A 23,266-nucleotide genomic window follows, 5' to 3' on the forward strand; every position below is an offset into this window, starting at 1 on the left:
CTAATTAATTACTACTAACCAATAACAACAGTAAAAGATCAAATACTGAAGAAAAATTGAAATCAAAAGTGCCCTAAAGAATTAAAGACTATCAAAACAAATTTAAACAAGAGCATACAAAATCAAAACAGCATTGAACAGAACTTACTAATTTTGAGCACTCGACTGACTATGGGGCGAACTCTGACCAGCTATTGTTGTTTGAATCCTCCGGGATTCTTGACACGTAACATCCCTAATCGTGTGTTTTTCAAAAGAAAACACGTGATTAGGGAAATTACGGTCCAAAATCCCCAAGATTTCTGAGTTAGGGTTCTGCCGGACTTTGGGACTTAAAATTCGTAACATTCTGGGCAGATTCGAGACAAGTGGCTATGGGGGTTGGGTAGAGGAGACTCAGATGAACCTAGGGTATCAATTTGGGACCATTTGGCATACTTTGGGTCTTGGCCGAAAAATATTCAAACTGAGATTCGACAAATTCCAGGCAGATTCGAGAGAAACTAACCCGGGATTTGGATAGGGAAAGGGGAGAGGGACCTTGGGTGTTAATTTGGACCGATTAGGGAGAAGTTGTGTCATGGCCGGAAAAATCTTCGATCTAATATTTGATGCTTTGGGGTGGGATTCGAAACGAACCAAGATGGGGGTTGGAAAGAGGAGAGAACAGTGGTCTTATGGTGTAATTTTGGTGGTCATCGGAGCATCGCCGCCGCCGGCGGCGATTTCCGGCCGGCGGCGCTAGGGCGGAAGACGGTGGTGGATGGTGGGGTGACAGTGGCGTTACAGGGAGTACGAGGAAGATGAATTGTGTTTTGGTTTTTTTGCATAATTTCGGACAGTTTTATTTAATTTTGAGAATCAATCGTGGCCACTAGATTTGTGGAGATGGACGGTCGTGATTAAACGACGTCAAAACGACGTCGTTTTGAGCATGGAGCAATTGGACCGGGCAGGGCGTTTGGGCCAGTGGCTTGGTCGGTGATTAGGATTCTTTTGGGCTGGGTAAAATGTGACCAAACGGCCCAAAACTGAGTATTATTAAAGCACCCTCTTTTAAATGCTTTTGTTTTCATTTTCATTTCCTTTGTTTATTTTTTGTAATTCATTTTGTATATATATTTTTTTTCTGATTTTATAAAAATGCAAAGATTAAAATGAGACCTAATTTATTTCCAAAATTTAGCTAATTAATTCCTATTTAAAGTAAACTCAAGACCAATTCAACAACTATCAATTAAAAATGCAAAAAATGGACTATTTTTGTTATTTTCTTTAAATTTTGTCCTAAAAACAACTTAACCACTAAATAATCCTTAAATATGAAATTAGATCCTAAATGCAAATGTCAGGCATATTTTTTTATATTTTCATATGAAATAAAAATGCACAAATAAAAATGCGAACAATTAACAGAAAATAACACAAAATTCACAAAAGTGTAAAATAATGAAAGAGAAATTATTTTGTTTGAATTTTGGGAATAATTCATATATAGGGAAAAAATCACGTGCTCACAATCCTCTCTAGCCCTCTCCGAAACCTAACCCTATCCCACCTACTTCCGTCCTATTTCCGCCAGAATCCATGGCATTCCTGGCCATGGATGGCCTGTGCTCACTCTCCCTCACTATTAAACTTGAGTTACTCGAAGATTGGAGGCCTGACTTCCATGGCTTCCTTTAGATCTGTCTCAGATCTGCAAGATCATGGCCTCTCCGGCCATTTTCCGGCATGTTCAAAGCAATATGAGTCTCTCCGACTCAGGATCCGACTTTCCTCAAGATCTTCTCATTCTAGGGTCTTCTCTGCTGATTTTTAAACCTTCTAAGGTTCTTTACTCGTCTATTTCTTTCAGATCTGTGACGTGTTTGGTCTTTAATAGACGTTTTAGGGTTGTTCCCCAAAATTTCCTTTTTAAAGTTGTTCAAATCCGATTTTTAGGGTTTCTGGAAAAAGCTTCTACATGTTTTCTGACTCTTTTTGTTCTCTCTTTATGTGTGTTTTATACTTGTATGTTTATTTCTTACTGTGCTCGAGTTTATTCTCTTATTTCTCTTCTGATTATGCAAGACCTTTTGTTGTTCTTTATTCACATGTTAACTTAGGTTGTTGTTCCGCACTCTCTGCTATATGTGTTTAAGTTCGTGCTCTTTGATTTTGTTTCACTTTACTGAGTTTTGTTGGCATTCCTGCTAAGTACTGTTCTTACCTACTTTGTTTAAAACTTCTGAGATCTATTTGAATTCCAAGTTTTTCTCAAGCATGCCTTTGAATCAATGTGTTTGCTATCACGTATGTTTGCCTCTCTCAATGATTTCTCACCTCTGATCCTATTTGAAACCCTAAAATTTGGGGGTTTTTCTTTGGGTAAATGGCACTAGGTTTTCACTTTGGAACCCTAAATTTCCGGACTCACTGTGAGCCTGTAATCGAACTCGAAATCCTATTTGCTTGTGATTCTGAAACTTTCATTGTTAGGCTCTTCTTTTGCTTAAACTGTATGCTTTATATATGAGGAACACTTCCCTTTCAAAAGATTTCACCAAGAATTGATTTTTGAAATCCTTTTAATCATGCTAATGATTCATCACTGATTTATTTCGATTGAATCCCTTTTACCCTACTAGCTATTTCTTAGTCTCTTTGTGTAAAAATCCCATGCTTGTGATGTTTTCCTTAAATACATGGTCTTGTGTATCTCTTCTGCAATTCTGTACTAGTTTGAATTATTTCTATACTTATATAACTCTTTCCTCAATTACTTGGGATTCCTTGTGATTACAATTGGATCTGGGATCCTCTTGATTGATTTTCGAACTGATGTCCTATTTTACTTTAATAAACACACTACTATTCCATCTTTCCTTAATTACCAACTATGTATTTGACCCTATTTTTACACTACATGGTTTCCTTACCTTAATCGAGCCTTAGTAAACTGATTTTTTCTCCTTATTTCATCTCAATTAGCCGTTTGACCTAGACTCCCCAATTAAAGGAGTCCAGTTGTCTTAATTGATACTAATTGATTGATATTTCCATGTTTATGCACTCTTTGCCTATGTATTGCTTGTTTTCAAAAACTATATAAGGACCTAGTCCTCCCTCTTTCTATCGAGGGAATTCTCTCATAATCAGAAACACACAAAAATATACCACTCACACACGGAACTCACTTTTCGAGCAATACTATTTTTCTAATCCTGCTTTACTTGAGATCTTCTGGAACTGTTGTTTGCAATTCAGCTTTTTTTGAGGATACTTTTGCTTACTTATTTTCTTTGAAACTGGTATGTCCTTTGTTTAAATATTCTGCTTCAGCCCTATGTGTTTACTTTACAGCTTCGGGCTTCTTGTTTATTTTACTGCTTACATGTTGTAATTTGTGCTTCATGTCTCTTTTCTTTGCTTCTGTTTCTGTCATGGATCCCTATCCCTATTCCCTTCTATTTGCTGAGTTAAGGTCTTGGCCTGACAGTATTCTAATTACTGCCCAGGCCATGACTTGATCCACAATGGATCCTAACTCTCAATGTTTGGCTATCACGCTGGTCAGGGGTGTGCCAGCATCCCAATTGCTGGGCATGACCACCCGCCTGCCGTGTCTCTCCCAGATTCCCTTCCCCTATGCACTTACACTTACTCTTAGATTCTATGTTCTGCCCCTCTCTTATGAGCCTTGCTTTGGGACCTTGAGTTCCCTCAGAACTTGGACATCTAAGGGCTGGCATCTCCATACTGCACTATGCTCTTGATTCTGAAATGTTTTTGGGGTGTAAGCACTGCCCGAAGCCCCTTTGAGACTCTTGGGAACTTTGACACACTCCAAATATGAGAAAGTCTTTTGGAAATCTGGTCCTGGAAGCTGGTTTATCTTATATTGTTGGACTTTGAGTCTGAATTAGGCTTATTAGATGTAGCTGTAACCGCTGCTGTAACTTTTTTTACTTTCTTTTGATCCATTCGGTCTGTAATAACTTTGTAATAACTATTGGGGATGGATAGTGAAAAGGGATGGGGGAATGAATACATGTAAAGGGTAGAAAGCATGCCTATAGGATCTTCTATAATTTCTGCATTTCTGCATGTAGAAAACCTGCCTATAGGTCATTCACAATTTCTGCACTTCTGCATTTAGAAAACATGCCTATAAGTTTTTCTACGCTTCTGCACTTCTGCACTTCCGCATTTTGGAAATCCTGCCGATAGGTTCTGCATATAAAATCATGCCTTAAGTTTTTCTGCATATACACACCATTAGGCAAACAATCTTAGGCTTAATAATAACCAACTCATTCTAGACATCATGTCAATAGGACTCTTGCATTTTTATAACTGTTTTAAAACTAATGACACTTAGAGATCATGCCTATAGGAGCAAACCAACTGAATCTGAATCGTCCATCTCGCTAGTAAGTTCAGAATCAGTGGTAAAATCGTTTTAACATCTGCAGAAATTTTGTTTGTAAAATCAATAATCCTCCTTAAAATCAGTACGCCTTCTGCCTTGTTAGATATCCTGATCACAGATCTCACCTAGGCAAACCAGTAGGTTGTTGATTAACTGTATCAGTTCTGATAACTACATCTATTTAAGACTAATTCGGACTCCTCATCTGAGAAATATGTGATGAATCAGCCTATCCTACGCCTTAATTTAATTAAAGACCTAACCAGTATCTGAAGTCATGCTATGTATTTGCATTTAAGTGTGGAGGCCTGTCTGAGCCCTAATTGCTGTTTGTCTCCCCCTATTTGACTATATGTTTTGATTGTCGCCTAGATTTTTTATCCTTTCCTGAACTTCTGAAAAGCCCCAATTCCCTTCCCTTTAGGACTAGTAGTTCCAATGCCTCCGGAACTGATAGGATCGGGACGGGTAATAGCATGCAATAAGTAACGATACCATTCTGCACTTCAATACCTCAACGGGGTAGGGAGGGTAGACATGGAGATGATGATCACGCGATAACACCATGCGTATGATTGACTACCGGTGTTGTGTAGATGATCCATGTATTTTACAAACCTAGGACCCCCCTTCCTTTATGTAATTATTTTAGATTGACAATTTTTAGTTCTTTAAAATTCTGCATTTTGTTTCAGTGATTAAAATTTCCCATTTAATTTTTGCACTGTCCTCTTCTTCTAAATAAAATTTTCTGCTCCCCACTTCTGTATCTGATTGTTTATATTCATTATTTGGTCCCTTTTTTTGCACTTAGACACTCTTTCAAATAACTAGGAAATCACCTATTCAAAATTACAGCATGCTTAGTAACCATTATACATATCTACTTGAGGTCCTTATGTGAAATTTGTCTTGTATGCTTACTTGCTTTAAAGTCACAATTGTAGCTGGCCGGGAACCACACTAGTGGATCTTGAGGGGTGTTTAACACCTTCCCCTCGAAATGATTTCTAGCCCTTACCCAAACTCTGGTTCTCCAACTCAAACCCTTCTTAGTGTCCTAAGCACTTAATCATTAGGTGGCGACTCTTCAAACTCCAAAACCCAATTCCCAAAAGGGAAAGGAGTTGTCCGCCCAAATGTCGTAAACCCGATTTCGCCTTTTAAAAGAGGAAAAAAGGGGGCGTCGACAGCATGGCGACTCTGCTGGGGACTTTCTTTTAGGCTTTTACCATTACATGTTATTTGTGACTTTATTTCTTCTTTATTGCTTTTATTTAATGTCTTTATTTCTCTTCTACTTCGAAACTGACTTAGCTTTTGTTTTCTTTTCTTGCTTTTACCGCTTTCCTTCAATACTGTTGTAATCATGAGTAATTATTGTAATTATTATTTTTTGAACGCGCAAATACGTGACAATTTGTTTCATTCTTGTAACTTCTTCAACATCACATTCCACTCGTGCCAAACAAATACCATAGCAACGCTTATAATGAGTGATTGCGCCCTTCCAATATATCACCCCCTAAATTTTGTAATGGCGTATTTGCGGTAAAACCAGTCGATCAGCGGTGCAGTCGATGGTTCCGTGCCTTTCCCTATTGAGTTGTCCGCTCAAGGGTACCGGTTTAATACTGTGACGACCCGACCCGTCGTCTCATGTATTACAACCCCGTTTCCCCCCTTTACTGCTTCTTCATGTTTCATTATCAGCAATGAGTGAGCTATAGTTGAATTGAATTGGTTTGGATAGGAAATGAGACACTTAGTCTCTTTAAGGAAGGCTTAAGTTGGAAGGTCAACCAGACGTTGACTTATGAGTTAGAAGGCTCGGATGTGTTTTTCGGTGATCCGGTTAGCTTCGGGGGATGATTTGTGACTTGGGAGTGCGATCGGAATTGATTTTGGAGGCCCAGTGTAGAATTAGGCTTGAATTGGCGAGGTTAGTATTTTGGCGAATTCTGGTGGATGGGTGAGAATTTGATCCGAGGGTCGGAATGGAATTCCGAGAGTTGCTGTAGCTTCGATATGTGATTTGCGATGTGTGTGCAAAATATCAGGTCATTCGGACGTCGTTTGGTTGGGTTTTTGATCGAATGCGTAATTCGGATGTTTTTAAGAAACTTAGGCTTGAATCCGATGTGATTTGATGGTTTTAGCGTTGTTTGAAGTGTTTTGAGGATTGGAACAAGTTTGAATAAGGTATTAGGATGTGTTGGTGTTTTTGGTTGAGGTCCTGGGGGCCTCGAGGTGAATTCAAGTGATTAAACGAGAGTTTTTAAAGTTTGCTTCAAGTCTGTTGCTGCTGTCATCTGATATTTCCGCTTCTGCGGAAACGGACCGCAGAAGCGGTTCCACAGAAGCGGGTGAGCGATCGCAGAAGCGGTCCTTGAGGGCTTGGAAATTTCCGCAGAAACGAGAGGCAGTCCGCAAAAGCGGACATCGCAGGAGCGGTTTGCGACTGCAGAAGCGGTCCTGGAGATTTTAAGTTAGACCGCAGAAGCGGTTATTTTGACGCAGAAGCGGGAACCGCAGGTGCGGTATCCCAACCGCAGAAGCGGAGACCTGGCTGGGTTCAAGTGAACAGTGTTTTCACGATTTTGAAAGAGAAGAAACATTTTGGACTTCGGACTAAGGAGATTTTGGGCGATTTTTGAAGCGGGTTTCGAGGGCTATCATCAGGTATGGATTCTTGGACTTAGATTATGATATTATTGTGTATAAACATGGATTAACAGTGAAAACCCAAGGAATTAAAGGGTAAAAATGGAGGTTAGGGCTTGAAACTTAAGAAAGTTAAACTAGGGATTTGAGTGGTCAAATGGACTCCTATTTTGGTGAATTTTATATGTATGGACTCGTGGCGAGACGAGGAATCCGGTGATGTGAACTTTGTTATTTTTCGAGAAGTGGGCCCGGGGCTCGGGTTTTGCCAACTTAGTGAATTTTGGTGTTTTTCGAGTCTTTTCGATTGGGTTATGTTTCTTTAGCCTATTGTAATGTATTCGTTGTGGTTTTAATCAGATTCGGCATGCGAAGAGGTGGATTCGAAGGAAAGGGCATTGCGAGCTAGTCTTCGGTCGGCTAGAGGTGAGTAATAGATGTAGATGATGACCTGAGGGTTTGAAACCCCGGTATATCACATTGTGACGCTATATTGAGGCGAGACACGTACTCTATGACGAGTGCGGGGTCGATTGTGACTGGGGATTGTGACCTAGTCCGTTCCGATTGATGTTCGTACTGTGTTCTTGACTAGAAATTGTTTGGTAATCATCCTACTTGGATTTTATGAATATGTTTGGGGCTTTGTGCCTATCATTTGCGTCCTTCAGGGATCCTTATCACTGCTTCCATGATGCTTAGCATAATTCATGATATCAGTCCTGAGTTAGACACTGCCTCGAAATGTTTAGTAAATAAATAAAGGTTTAAACACTTAGCTCTATAATTCCTAATAACCGAAACTAAAAATGAACAATTTGACTGTGCCCGGGTGGCTTGCATGCATATATATATATCTGGACTGAGTGTGGATCGGGCTGCACGCCGCAGCGAATGCTACGATGATATTGCACTTGGGCTGTAGGAGCCCCTCCGGAGTCTGAACCCCCACAGTGAGCGCGGGTACCCAAATGGATCGGGATGCACGCCGCAGCGGTCATGTGCATTGCTTTGCATTCATGCATTTATACCTATTTGTCTTACTTGTCCTGGTATTGTTGTTGTTCCATCGTTTTATGTGCTGAATCGCTGATTATAGCTTTATATTGTAATATTTCGGAATTTCTTACTTTCAGCCATTATATATGTTTATTACTCACTGAGTTGGAAGTACTCACTTTACTCCCTGCACCTCGCGTGCAGTTGCAGGTATCGTTCACCCGGTAGCGGGTTATTAGCGGATTGAAGGTATTGTTATTGTAGTTGAGCAAGGTGACCGCCAGTGTTCGCGGCACCGGATGTTGTCTTTTGTTTTCCAGAAATTTTACTTGTATATATTTATTGGCCTGTAGTTGTGTTAAGGTTTCCTTAGATGCTCGTGACTTGTGACACCCCGGTCGGGTAGTGACTAACAGTTTCTAATGCCATTAAGTTGTATCTTCTATTCATTTATGTTTAATAATTTGCTAGTGAAAGGATTTGGGTTAGTTGGCTGGCCTTGTCCTCACGAGAGGCGCCATCACGACCGGGTATGGGAATTGGGTCGTGACAAGTTGGTATCAGAGCCTAGGTTACTATGTCTCACGAGTTATGAGCAGGTTTAGTAGAGTCTCGCAGATCGGTACGGAGACGTCTGTATTTATCCTCGAGAGGCTGCAGAACCTTTAGGAAAACTTCCCATTCTTGGAATTCTTATCGTGCGTACTTGATTCAGCTTGAGATATAACTCTTGAAATTCCTTCCACACGTCTGTATGCGCACGTGAGCGCTCAGTATTATATGTGCCTTGATGGTTTGTGATTCCCTAATCGAGGGGCGAGATGTAATCTTCGTGAGTATGTTGGGCCAGTCTGGAGGACTTGAGGCCGGATCCTTGCCTATGGCTTGAGCACCGAGGTGATGATTGTGTGAGCGAGTGTTTTGAACGTATATGTTCGGTATTGTCCCTATTAGCCGGAATGGCGGTGGGATATCCATGTGATGAGTATGTTAGTATGGCGAGATGTGTCTATATGACTTGGTAGTGACGAAGAAGTCTGTAGGATAATAGATGAACTATTAAGTGATTCGACTCCTATTGTGGATTGATGTGTAGCCCGAATTATGGGCGCGTGAAGAATATCTTCGTATCTCCTAGTTGGAAAGTAAAGTACAATACGTGTGGCGGTGTGAGTTCAGACTTAGGAAGACTAATGACTGAGTAACGTATATGATGGTGAAAGGTATGCTGAAGTACTAAATTGAGGCGAAGTAGGGGTCATCTCCTGCGGAGTGTTCTTGAGTGGTATGGTCCTTACATGTATGTTAGAAGATCTCATGTGTAATTGAAGGGTATGTGTTGAAATTTAAAAAATTCTGGTCGCTTAAGAGAGTGGACTCAGTTGATGTGGGCATGAATGCGAGGGTTGTAGAGGATTTCAATACTAGATGATCTGTGTTTTCACAAATTTGTAGATGATTTGAGTTTAATCTCACCATGACATTGTGGCATCATTAGAGTAAAGGTGTTATGAGTTGTTAAGTATGTCTTGATATATGGCTTCGAGCCAAGTTGGGGAGGTTGCTGTTGATTAGCTGATTGCTCGGTTATGTGCTATGTTGGGTACGTCTCGAGGTATGCTGGCGAATCGGTTCTAGTTGCAGAAATTGAGCCGAGGATGGGCGAGTGAAGCAAAATTTCGACAAAGGTTATATTATGTTCCATAGGGTATGATAATTTTGGAATGTCTAGAGTTGTTGTTGGTAGAGGATGCTCGGTGCATAGAGTAGGAAGTGCTTGGTTGTATTGGGATGAGAGTCTCATTTTACGGTATCGGAGTGCCAATAAAGCACGAGTGGTTCTATTCGTTAAATCAGGTAATTTGCAGATGAATAAGAGAGAATGACTCTCGAGAATGGTTTTAATGTGTTCAAGAATCTACATGTAGCACTCAGGTGTTTTAAGGTAGTGTATGTGACTAAAGACAGTGTTTTCAATAGAAAATGTCAAGACTTGTGGTATTTTTATGTTGATCATGGGATCCTATGTGTATCGACCTGGAAAGTAAAGGAAGCGAATTTAGATTCGCAGAAAGTTCTCAGAGTGAAGTATTCTGGAATGTGGTATTTCTGGGAAACAATTGAGAGAGTATTCAGTGGCCTATGGGTCTTAGACAGTGTGGTCTTATGTTCGAGTCTCGTATGGTAAGCCTGGATTGAGGCATTGTGATGCTACAACGAGGAAGAAATATCAAGTGGATGATGAATAAAAAGGGGAATTACATAGATGGAATAGTTTGATAGTAGACCGAATCGGTATGGTAAAGATATGATTAATTCTTCGTATGTGTTCGAGGTAATGAGCTTTTACCGGTGTTTTGCAGCAAGGCTCTTGAGTTTTGACAGCTTGCTTAGCTTGGTTTGGGTAGAAGGATTTAGTCCTGGCAGTTTAGCTTGTGCAATGGAATTGGGAGAGAGAGTTCTTGATGAGTTTTACCGTGGTTTAGAGACGTATATATTACCTATGGGCATGCGAAGCATGGAAGGTATAGTGATTTCTCTTCTAGATGGCATTGATGGAGAGTTCTTGACTAGAGGAATACATAGATGTTTGTGGTTAGGAAAAAGGGAGATAGAGTTCTCATGTTATCCTAGTGTGTTATGGTATACGCGGTATGTTGTGGAGAATTGAGATTTGCGTGTTCAAGGTTTCGGTTCATTTCATAATGGAAAGTCATTAAATTCTTAAGCAGCACGGGCAGCTGCAGGTGATTAAAGAATCGATCTTCAAATGATTAAGGAAAATGGTATTGCCAACCATAGTGATTTGACGGGGGTATATGTTCCAGTAAAAGGGCAATGTGATGTAAACTGATAATACTTCGGTAGTGTTGCGGCATTTGGGATCGACTGTTGATATCTGAGTTTGTTTGATGGCACAAGGAAACATTAGAATACCTTTTGTGGGATGATTGGGTACTTGAGGTGTGATATGTATTCATACGGCACAATTTGGGATCAGGTATAGTGATTTGTGTGCTATATGGAGTTAGAGACTAGGAGTTCTCGTGTTCAGGCTATGCAGTTGTTGTAAATCGTGTGTATCGGCACCGTCTAGCGGTTATTGGGAATTAGAGGTCCGAGTGGATCTTTCTTTGCCTGGTATGCCATATTTTGGATATGATATTGGATTGTAGGCTGGTTGTCTCAGTGTTGGGTTATTCTAGACTATTGTGCTACGGGCTAGGCCGGAAATGCCACGGGTTGAGCGGCAAGGTGCATTGGATTATGTTCTTGCAGAGTGGTATATATTTCAAAAGATGCAGCGGACGACTGAGAAGGATTGCTTTTCTTAATGGGGCATTCGTGATGGATGTCAGTGCAAAGGTTTCTACCATTGATTCAGTTCCGGTATTGATGACTTTTCGGATGCATTTTATTGTGGCCGAGTGCCGGGTGAGATGGCAGATTTTGGTATCTATTTGGTGCCGGGCACCGTATCGTACGGCTCTGGCAGGAGTTATAGTAGTGGAAGGAGCAGCTTCAGGCTTCATGGTATTGAGTTCGTTGGCAGGCCAATGTGGCTACATATTTAGCTTGAGTTAGCTTGGTTAGTCTTGAGTTGTATTGATGAGGGATAGGTTGATTCGATCGTTATTGAGCTTGTTAGTGATCTGGGGAGATCTATGAGTTGCTTTTTCTGTGCTGTGAGGCGTTATGACTTGTTGGTTATGGGCACACGTGGTGCAGATCTATTGGGGATTCATAGTGGAAGTCGAGCGGGAAGAGTAATCGGATGTTGCTCGGTAAATGGAGTGTGGGTTATGACCTATCAGGTGGCGTGTCGTATGTTGTTTATTTCACCGTGGGTGCAATGAATTGCCTTGGTTTCAGACATCAAATTGTGTGTGGCTGTCGAATTTTGATCACAGTGTCTTGAGGTGCTCCATGTGTAACAGTGTTCGGATAGGATCGCGCATTGTAGCGAGGCTGCGTTGAGTTATGACCTTTCGGGGTAGATTCAAGTGTTCTATTTCTATGATATGAGACGGGGTCTCAGCCTTATGTTGTGATGATACTGATGAGCTTGAAGTACAGCTCTTTTGTTTGAGTTATTTTCCTGATTTGAGTATATTCAGGTCGTTTCTTGTTGGTACGCGTATTATGCAAGTTATGGCTTAGGCCTGTATTGAGGTATCATATCACCAGAGTGGTGTGTTGGATTCGAGGTGATCCTTAGAGTCATTAATGAATACGAACGGAATTGATTGCAGCTTGTTAGAGAGATAATATCAAGGTATGGCCCGGAAATCTGTTGTGATATTAGTCAAAGGGAAGTGGCTTCATGAATGGTTGATTTGAGGAATGGTTACGGTTTATCGCGTGTTTCATTTGTTATTGGCAGTATATGGAAGTGTTGGAATAAGACTTTAGCTAATAAAAGGTTTTCTATCGGTATTTGGTTATTATGGGCAACTGCTGTAAATAGAGGCTATCGTTTCGAGTGTTTGGATTATGTGGTATATCATATGATTTCACCTGAGGTTGCAAGTATGGGTTATTACAGCTGGTACGGGTTTATTCTGGGTATAGATGTGAGGTTCTGATATTGTGTATGATTTCGGAAAGTGCAATGTGGTTCTATGGTTTATGGTTTAAATGGACGGTGAGATTTCGGCTATATTGTGTTGTCCTATATGAGATAGGGTGGCGTGAGATCACCCCGGGTATATGTTTGGTAAAGTTATTCAGCTGTTGGTTAGCTTCTAGGACAACTCTGGGTACGCTCGAGGACGAGCGTTGGTTTAAGTTGGGGAGGATGTGACGACCCGACCCGTCGTCTCATGTATTACAGCCCCGTTTCCCCCATTTACTGCTTCTTCATGTTTCATTATCAGCAACGAGTGAGTTATAGTTGAATTGAATTGGTTTGGATAGGAAATGAGACACTTAGTCTCTTTAAGGAAGGATTAAGTTGGAAAGGTCAACCGGATGTTGACTTATGAGTTAGAAGGCTCGGATGTGATTTCCGGTGATTCGGTTAGCTTCGGGGGATGATTTGTGACTTGGGAGTGCGATCGGAATTGATTTTGGAGGCTCGGTGTAGAATTAGGCTTGAATTGGCGAGGTTAGTATTTTGGCGAATTCCGATGGATGGGTGAGAATTTGATCCGGGGGTCGGAATGGAATTCCGAGAGTTGTTGTAGCTTCGTTAAGTGATTTTGGATATGTGTGCAAATTTTCAGGTCATTCGGACATCGTTTGGTCAGGTTTTTGATCGAATGCGTGTTTCGGAAGTTTTTAAAGAATTTAGGCTTGGATTTGATGTAATTTGATGGTTTTAGCGTTGTTTGACGTGTTTTGATGATTGGAACAAGTTTGAATGACGTTTAGGGATGCATTGGTACTTTTGGTTGAGGTCCCGGGAGCCTCGGGGTGAGTTCGGATGGTTAAACGGAGAGTTTTGGAATTTGCATATTGCTGAAGCCTGCTGCAGCTGGTATATTCGCTTCTGCGAGTCTTGGACCGCAGAAGCGGACACGCTTAAGCGATGGATTTACCGCAGAAGCAGTGAAGAGGCCTGGGCGCTGGTTCCGCAGAAGCGGGTGAGCGATCACAGAAGCGGTCCTTGAGGGCTTGGCAATTTTCGCAGAAGCGAGAGGCAGTCCGCAAAAGCGGACATCGCAGGAGCGGTTTGCGACCGCAGAAGTGGTCTTGGGGATTTTAAGTTAGACCGCAGAAGCGGGAACCGCAGGTGCGGCATATTAACCGCAGAAGCGGAAAAATGGTCTGGGTTTAAGTGAACAGTGGTTCAAGAATTTGAAAGAGAAGAAAAATATTTCGGACTTCGGCTTAAGCGGTTTCTTGGGCGATTTTGAAGAGAATTCGAAGGGGCTTCATCAGGTATGAACTATTGGACTCGGATTATGTTTATATAGTGTAAAATCATGGATTGAACACTGAAATTTAAGGGATTAAATGCTAAAAATGGAGGTTAGGGCTTGAAACTTAAGAGAGCTTAAATTGATGATTTGAGGGGTCAAATGGACTCCGATTCTTGTGAGTTTGATATGTATAGACTCGTGGCGAGATAAGGATCGTTTTGATGTAAAGTTTTCTGGATTTTGAGAAGTGGGCCCAGGGCTCGGGTTTTGCTAATTTCGCGATTTTCGATATTTTTTGAGTCTTTTCGATTGGGTTATGTTTCTTTGGCACATTGTAACGTATTCGTTGTGGTTTTGTCCAGATTCGACGCGCGAGGAGGTCAATTCGAGAGGAAAGGGCATTGCGAGCTAGTCTTCGGCCGGCTAGAGGTGAGTAATAGATGTAGATGATGACCTGAGGGTTTGAAAACCCGGTATATCACATTGTGATGCTATATTGAGGCGAGACACGTACTCTATGACGAGTGCGGGGTCGATTGTGACTGGGGATTGTGACCTAGTCCGTTCCGATTGATATTCATACTGTGTTCTTGACTAGAAATTGTTTGGTAATCATCCTACTTGGATTTTATGAATATGTTTGGGGCTTTGTGCCTATCATTTGCATCCTTCAGGGATCCTTATCACTGCTTCCATGATGCTTAGCATATTTCATGATATCAGTCCTGAGTTAGACACTGCCTCGAAATGTTTAGTAAATAAATAAAGGTTTAAACACTTAGCTCTATAATTCCTAATAATTGAAACTAAAAATGAACAATTTGACTGTGCCCGAGTGGCTTGCATGCATATATATATCTGGATTGAGTGTGGATCGGGCTGCACGCCGCAGCGAATGCTACGATGATATTGTGTTTGGGCTGTAGGAGCCCCTCCGGAGTCTGAACCCCCACAGTGAGCGCGGGTACCCAAATGGATCGGGCTGCGCGCCGCAGCGGTCATGTGCATTGCATTGCATTCATGCATTTATACCTATTTGTCTTACTTGTCCTGGTATTGTTGTTGTTCCACCGTTTTATGTGCTGAATCGCTGATTATAGCTGTATATTGTAATATTTCGAAATTTTTTACTTTCAGCCATTATATATGTTTATTACTCACTGAGTTGTAAGTACTCACTTTACTCCATGCACCTCGCGTGCAGTTGCAGGTATTGTTCACCCGGTAGCGGGTTATTAGCTGATTGAAGGTATTACTATTGTAGCTGAGTAAGGTGACCGCCAGCGTTTGCGGCACCGGATGTTGTCTTTAGAATTCTAGAATTTATTTTTTGTATAATATTGGCCCAGTAGTTGTAATCAGTTTCCTTAGATGCTCGTGACTTGTGACACCCCGGTCGGGTAGTAATTAACAGTTTCTAATGCCATTAAGTTGTATCTTCTTTTCATTTATGTTTAAAAATTGTTAGTGAAAGGATTTGGGTTAGTTGGTTGGCCTTGTCTTCACGAGAGGCGCCATCACGACCGGGTATGGGAATTGGGTCGTGACAAATATCCTCTGCTTTTTCCAAATGGAAAGGTTGGCTGGCACCAAGGAATACACAAATATAAATCAAAAAGAGGTGCAAGCACATCTGAAGTTGCCAATGTAAACCAGAATGTCCCAACATACACGTCCGCTAATGAGGTGTTTCACAAAGAGGAGCAAGGTAAAATATTGCAATTAAATTACGTATTACTTTAGTTTTCTTATTTGAATATTACCTACACTAACAGATATGACTTATTTTTGTAGGTGTACGTCGTGAATCTAAATCATGCGTGTCTTGTAGAGAGTATTATTGCTACAAATTTCAAATACGCAAAGGAGAAAAGACAATACTACTATTGTGCGGACGGTTATTGCAGCAATTTGTGGTTGACATGTACATCAAGTTAGAAACAACAAGACTTGAATTCTTTAGATTAGAGCAAGCACTACTTAGAAGGGAAATATTGCAAGGTATAGTTGATAGTATCATGGCTGGAGAATATAGAGGAGATAAAGTTAGCCAAAGAGTAATATTGTCGGTATCATTTATCGGAGGCCCTAGAGATATGCGCCGTAGGTATATGGATGCAATGGCTTTGGTTCAACGTTTTGGAAAACCAGATTTATTTATCACAATGACATGTATTCCCGATTGGCCGGAGATCCAGGAAAATCTATGCGAAGGACAACTTGCACAAGATAGACCAGACTTAGTGACTAGAGTTTTTAGGGCAAAATTAAAGGATTTAAAGGATCAGATTTTCAAGAAAAAAATATTTGGTCCTGTTGCGGCACATGTCTTCGTGGTTGAATTCCAAAAAAGAGGCCTACCACACATACACCTTTTGATAATACTTGAACAAGGGTACAAGATAACATCAGCAGACCAATATGACAAGTTTATTTCTGCGGAACTTCCTAATGAAGAAGAATATCCACTCTTGCATGACTTAGTTGTCAAGCATATGATGCATGGTCCATGTGAAAAATATCGTCCAACAAATTCATGCATGAAGGATGGTCAGTGCAAGAATCACTATCCTAGGCCATTTAGTAATAAATCAATACAAGGAAAGGATGGATACCCTATTTATAAGAGAAGAAATGATGGAAAGACCGTAAATGTTCGTGGCACGAGAATGAATAATCAGTGGGTTTTGCCATATAATCCTTACTTACTAACTAGATACAATTGTCATATTAATGTGGAGTCTTGCTCTGGAGTGAAAGCAATCAAGTATCTCTACAAGTATATATATAAAGGGCATGATAGGTGTGCTGTTTATATTGAATCAGATGATGGCGAAAAAGTAGTTGATGAAATCCAAAATTTTCAAGACGCACGTTGGGTGTCTCCGCCAGAAGCACTATGAAGAATTTATGAATTCAATCTCAGTGAAATGCAACCTCCTGTCATTAACCTTCAACTACATCTCCCGGATAGACAAACAGGTAAATATTTATCTCCAACAAGGTTAATTAAAACTTTTGATGAAATAACTAACTATACAAGTTTCTGTGAAATGTCAATACACATTGTGCTATTGGAGCAAGCAAAATTTGCAAAATGTGATTACGTGGGAATATGCGACGCTAACCATGCTCACGGAGTTTTTTCGGACATGCTCGAGGGATACTGAAGCACGTCAATACCTATACAAAGAATTTCCAGAGTATTATGTGTGGAACTCACAGGGAAAGATATGGACAAAAAGAAAAACAAGATCAGTTATTGGTCGAATTGCTACTGGTAAGATGATCTATCTATTCTCTTTCAGATAAATAAGATATTTTATAAGCACCTCATAAGATATTAATCCTAGAGTCAGTATTCCATTACTGACTAAAAAAGAGCTACTTGAAACCATGAACGCAAATTATATTCTAATCCCATCAAGAAAATAAAAATTTAATGAAATACATAATAAACGCAAGATTAAAGATAATAAAATATGCAAATATATAAGCATATGCATGCAATAAGAATGTGAATAACAACTTACTGCTTTTTCAATAGGTATACCAAAGCGAGATTCCTGCACAAATGTTTTAGCTTTAGAAGATAAGAAATTCATGTAGTACTCTGGAAAAAATATTCGAAGCTCTGCAAAATGAAATATCCCATGTAGGTATATCAAATGATTTTTTAAAATCATTTATTCAATCCTAGATGTCATGATAACATCATCAATTTAGACTCCGTGCAAAATAGGGAAACAAAGTTGGCGTAGACTGAGATGGAGGCGTGGAGTTCTTTGTGTATGAACTGGGATGCCATGTGACTCTAATACTCATACAAATAAAGATGATATGGGAAAGACTACGGACTGTTATTGATGAAATTAATAATTTGAAACAATGTTAGTGCTGAAAAATATATACAAATGTGTATAATGCAAAATTATCAAAAACTATTTGCACTTGTCTACAGCAAAGTTAGAAGCTGGTGTTATACGTTTCTTGATAAACATATTTCAATTCTTATCGGCTAAGAATATTCTAAGGCTTCAACAAGAATTCAGAATCCAACATGTTTAAATAACGACACTTCTTTTAAGTAAAGAAGGAATATGTTTTGGCATCATTCATTGACTTGGCTACATTATACTGACAGTCTGCACCCTGCTGTATTTTATCTGGATACATGATAATGATTAGTCTTAACAGTTAATATAGAATTTTACTCAATGTTACATCTAATCCTAGAGAAGGCGAAAGGTATTATTTGAGATTATTGTTGAATCACGTCAGAGGACCCTTATCGTTTAAAGACTTGCTAACTGTTAATGGAAGAGAGTGTGAAACATTCAAAGAAGCTGCAAAGGAAAGAGGTTTATTAGAATCAGACAACAGTATATCAGAATGCTTACGTGAAGCGGTCCTCTTCAAAATGCCATCAGCGCTGAGAAATTTATTTGCAACAATTTTGGTTCATTGTAATCCAACGGACATTAGGAAGCTCTGGGAAACCTATTACGAAGATATGTCAGAAGATTTTAGAAAAATACATGACAATTCTCCTGCTGCTCAACTCCAATGCACGTTGAAGAGCATCAATTATTTCTTAGAGAGCATGGGCAAGAAAATTGGCAAGTATGACCTACCTAAACTTGATCATGGGAGGGATAATGGTAATGTATCGGAATGCAGAGAAATAATTGAAGAAAGGTCTATAAATGTATCGCCCGAAGATTTTGATGCACAATCAAAACTAAATTCTGAACAAGAACAAGCTTTCAAGACTATATTAGAGAGAGTCGACTCTGGCAGAGCGGGGTTATTCTTTGTGGATGGACCTGGAGGAACTGGAAAAACATTCCTATATCGTGCATTGCTTGCAAATCTCAGATCAAGAGGCATGATAGCTTTAGCAACGGCAACAAGTGGTGTAGCAGCTGCAATTTTACCCGGAGGTCGTACAACTCACTCTAGATTCGACATCCCTCTTCAGACAACTGATACAACGATCACAAATATGTCAAAACAGAGTGGTGGTGCTAAATTGATAAGAAAATCAAAGCTAATAATTTGGGATGAAGCACCTATGGCCAATCGTCAGACGATTGAAACTGTTGATAGGAGCATCAGAGATATAATGGATATTAATGAACCCTTTGGTGGAAAAGTGATGGTCTTCGGAGGTGATTTTCGTCAAGTACTACCAGTAGTTCCAAAATCTACCAGAGCTGAAACAATAAATGCAAGCTTGGTAAAATCATATTTGTGGAATAAAATGGAAAAGATTCAATTAACAAGAAATATGAGGGCAAGAGCAGATCCAACATTCAGCGATTTCTTACTACGGATCGGTAATGGAGAGGAACCTACAATAAGAGATGATATGGTCCTTCTTCCAGAAAAATTGATCGTCAAACATGATGCAGATAGTACTGGTGAAGATAATTTAATAAGAGAAATATTTCCATCTCTAGATGAAATGCCAAGTTGTGCAAAATACATGACAGAAAGGGCTATCTTGGCTAGCAGAAATGAGTATGTTGATCAACTAAATGAGATGCTAATTGCTAAGTTTCCTGGTGAAAGCAGAACTTTTTTGAGTTTTGACTCCGCAGAGGATGATACCAACAACTACTACCAGGAAGAGTACTTAAATACTTTAACACCAAGTGGTCTTCCACCACACAGGTTTGTGTCAAATTGCTATTCTCTATCTTTCTGTGAATTCATTGTGTACATGACAATATTAAAAGAATCTCTCAATATGTTTTTAATTGAGATAAATTTATTAAACTTACCGTAATCCTATTATGTATACTCATGCAAATTCATCTTATACAATTTTTCCTTCAGAGTTTTACACAAAAGTTGCATCTGTTCCTTTTAGTTCTAAGAGTACTCAGTTCTATTATTGAAGTCAATATTCGAAACTTATAGCAAATGTAACATTCAGGATAGACCAAAAAACAGTAGATCATTCTGAGAATTGGGAATTATATTAATATATACTATTACATACAGTAGCTTCATCTTTACAATCTACAATTGCAGATTTATTTGGATATTTTAGAGATTACAGGTAATTATTTTTTGTGTGAATGGTGTTTTTTTTTTTGGATTTTTCTATAATTTCTAAAATATTCTGTTTGTTACATTCTACGTAACTGTCAAGGAAATAAAGACAAAGTAACATACTTCATCCTTAGACTAGGAGCGATGTTAAGAATCTATACTGTTGGGTCTTCATTTAATGATGTGGTAATAATATTATTGGGTTTTGGAGGAGGAGCTGATAGTTTTCTGCTGGTTGAGAGGGTAGTGGAAGGGAAAATTATCATGATTGCAACAACTACTGTATGAAGAGAAGATGGAATTAGTTTAGCCATTAATGATTAGCTAAGCGAGGAATTTTGAAAGAAACTTTACTATATATTTTTACTCTTCACGCATGTTTATTGTATATATATAGGAGACAAGGCTTCCTAATTACAGTTTATTTTTATATTCCCTTGTTTGATCACTTAGCTAATCATAGGAGACAAGGCTGGTTGAGAGGGTAGTCGGATAATAAAGGCAGAATAGCCTAGGAGACCATTGTATTTATTCCGGTTTGTCATCCCGGTTCTTGTAATTCACAAAGTTTCATCTGGACACTTATAGTGATCAAAATATACTACTTTAAACCCCTCTGACAGTTGACTGAATATACGTGGCAATTTGATGGCTGAGGTGGACAAAATGTGTGTATTTCACGCGTATAACAAGCGTGAGTTTGAATATTAAAACGAAAAATAATTAAAACATTAAGAAAGAATATTTTAAAATAAAAGAAAAAGACAAGAGAAAAAGTAAGAAAAGAAAATTAGACAAAACCCAAAAATTAAAAACTCCAGTTCGCTGAATCCCCGTCGTTCTCCTCCTCATCGTCTGCCTCCCTCTCTCAAAAAGTAAATAAAGGATAAATATCACTTAGATCTAAAAACACAGATATTCTGTTCTCAGAACAAAAAAAAGGTTTGGTCTTTCATAAACTAAATACCGCAATTCATTCACAACTGTTTCTCCCAAAACCATATCCAAATATACATGCATGTTTTCAGTTAATTAAACCAAAATGCAAAAGCAAACCGTTCCAATCTGAATGCTTTTAGCATCTGGAACTTCGTTTTGGCAATCTATGAATATTCAATAATTTTTGTAAATTACACCATTTCAGTTAATTGCTTTGAGCCTTAAAATCGAGTCTATTATGTCTAAATCATAAATTGCTTGAGTTTTAGTAATCTCTTGAAAGAGAAATCATTGGTGGAGGCTGGAGGGTGGCGGTGATGGGGTTGGGTGGAAAAGAAAGAAATGAAAAAGATGAAGAGGGAGGAGGAAAGAGAAAATGGAGTGAATACTAAGTTTTTTTTTAAAGAGTTTTCATTACGAAAAAAATGTAATAAGTAAAAATTATGTGGCATTAATTTTATCTGATGTGGACATCAATCTAGTGTGATTAAGCAACATGCGGGGTCAAAAGGGCTTAAAATTGTATATTTTAATAATTATAAGTGTTCAGATGAAACTTTGTGGATTACAAGGACCGGGATGACAAATCGGAATAAGTACAATGGTCTCCTAGGCTATTCTGCCGATAATAAATTATGTCTCTTTCTCTGTCATCTTCCTTGTGCGCCTTTTTTATACTCAAAATTAAGCAGAAAAAATGGACATCAAGGGTGAATAATTCTAATTATCTTGGTAGCTTGCAAAGCAACTAAAGAAATTAAAAAAGAAAAAAGAAAAGAACAGAAAGAGGATTATGAAATCATTTGGATGATAACCCGAACTTCTGCTTGTTATGTTTAAAGAGATTATTTGTTGTTTGACAGGTTGGTTTTAAAGAAAAATGCTCCGATCATGTTATTAAGAAATTTGGACCCGGCAAATGGCTTATGTAATGGTACAAGAATGATATGTAGAGGCTTTGACAACAACGTCATCCATGCAGAAATAATGATGGGCGAAAATGCTTCCAAACATGTGTTTATTCCCAGAATTCAACTTTCGCCTCCAGAAAATGAAGGTTGCCCTTTCAAATTCATCAGAAAATTTTCAGTACGGCTATGCTTTTCGATGACAATAAATAAAGCACAAGGACAAACAATACCTAATGTGGGATTGTACTTACCGCAACACGTATTCTCACATGGACAACTATATGTTGCACTCTCAAGGGGAATATCTATGTCAACAACAAAGGTTTTGGTCTTGACCGAGCAGCCGAAGCGAAAAAAAGGAACATATACCAAGAACATCGTCTATAAAGAGATATTAGGTAAGATTCACCACCATAACATAGCATATATCATAGAAACATAATTGCATTATGATCTTTTGTTATTCTTCAAGCAATATTTTCTTTTTTATGAAACTTCTTCAACTGTACACAATTTAATTATACATATTATACATGAATTTTACATATATTACAACTATATAATTATATTTATTTTTACAGATTCTGAACTGTTTCGCTGAATGCATCGACAATACTGTTATATTTTAGAGGTGTCCTCCTCTTACCAGTATCAACTGAAGCAACATTCTTCATGGCGCACATCAACATTGTTCAACAGATGACATTAAGAGGGTAGCAACAGTCTGACTAATGGTTCCAGCAACATCACCACACCTATGCTTCATTGTAACACTTAATTTAGTGTCTACACGCTCAATACAACTATTTCTTTAATGTAATAACGTCTTTTGCATCCTCAAATGCTATTACACTTAATTCATTCTTATTCAATTTAATATGCACTATTTTAGAGAGTTTACCATTTAAATATTTGTTGTATCATCAATTACCTTTATACTTAATTCATTCTTATTCTACCTAATTAAAATACGTTCTTTTGTGCATAACGCATAATACACGTGCAACGCACGTACACTAAATCTAGTACTATATTAAAAGCACGAAGGCCCTTAGCGAAATGTCCTTCGCCTTTTTACCCTTTAAAAATAGAGTCCATACTAGACAAAATAGTTATTTAATTATTCTCCTAATATTTAATGCTTTGAAATCGACTAAAATATTGGTTATTAAATCTTTTCTCATTTGAACTAGGCAAGAAATCCTAAAATTTAGGACTTTAAAATCAATCGGAATTTTACCTTACATAAATCTGGTTCTTATTTGAACTATATATGTTACATAACTATATAATTCTTGTATGTTACTTTTCATGGGAGAAGAGTGAATTAACGTGTGTTTTTAATGAAACTAAAGTAACTAATTGATCCAAACAATTTTATGGCTAATATTTAAGAGGGCACGTAAAAGATTGTG

The 23,266-nt window shown here is 38.8% G+C and overlaps 2 protein-coding genes across 2 annotated transcripts; both read left to right on the plus strand.

Moving 5' to 3' along the window:
- Positions 1 to 15,959: 15,959 nt before the first annotated feature.
- LOC109209291 lies at positions 15,960 to 16,844 on the plus strand. Its single transcript, XM_019372534.1, has one exon. The coding sequence runs from the start codon at positions 15,960 to 15,962 to the stop codon at positions 16,842 to 16,844; it is 885 nt and encodes a 294-aa protein (XP_019228079.1).
- Positions 16,845 to 17,070: 226 nt separating this feature from the next.
- On the plus strand, positions 17,071 to 22,293 carry LOC109209292 (ATP-dependent DNA helicase PIF1-like). The gene is made up of 4 exons (XM_019372535.1): positions 17,071 to 17,221; positions 17,489 to 17,546; positions 18,178 to 19,617; positions 21,804 to 22,293. Exons 1-4 carry the CDS (start codon positions 17,071 to 17,073, stop codon positions 22,291 to 22,293), a joined length of 2,139 nt encoding a protein of 712 aa, XP_019228080.1.
- Positions 22,294 to 23,266: the final 973 nt, after the last annotated feature.

This window comes from Nicotiana attenuata, unplaced genomic scaffold, assembly GCF_001879085.1.
Source record: "Nicotiana attenuata strain UT unplaced genomic scaffold, NIATTr2, whole genome shotgun sequence".
Lineage (NCBI taxonomy): Eukaryota > Viridiplantae > Streptophyta > Magnoliopsida > Solanales > Solanaceae > Nicotiana > Nicotiana attenuata.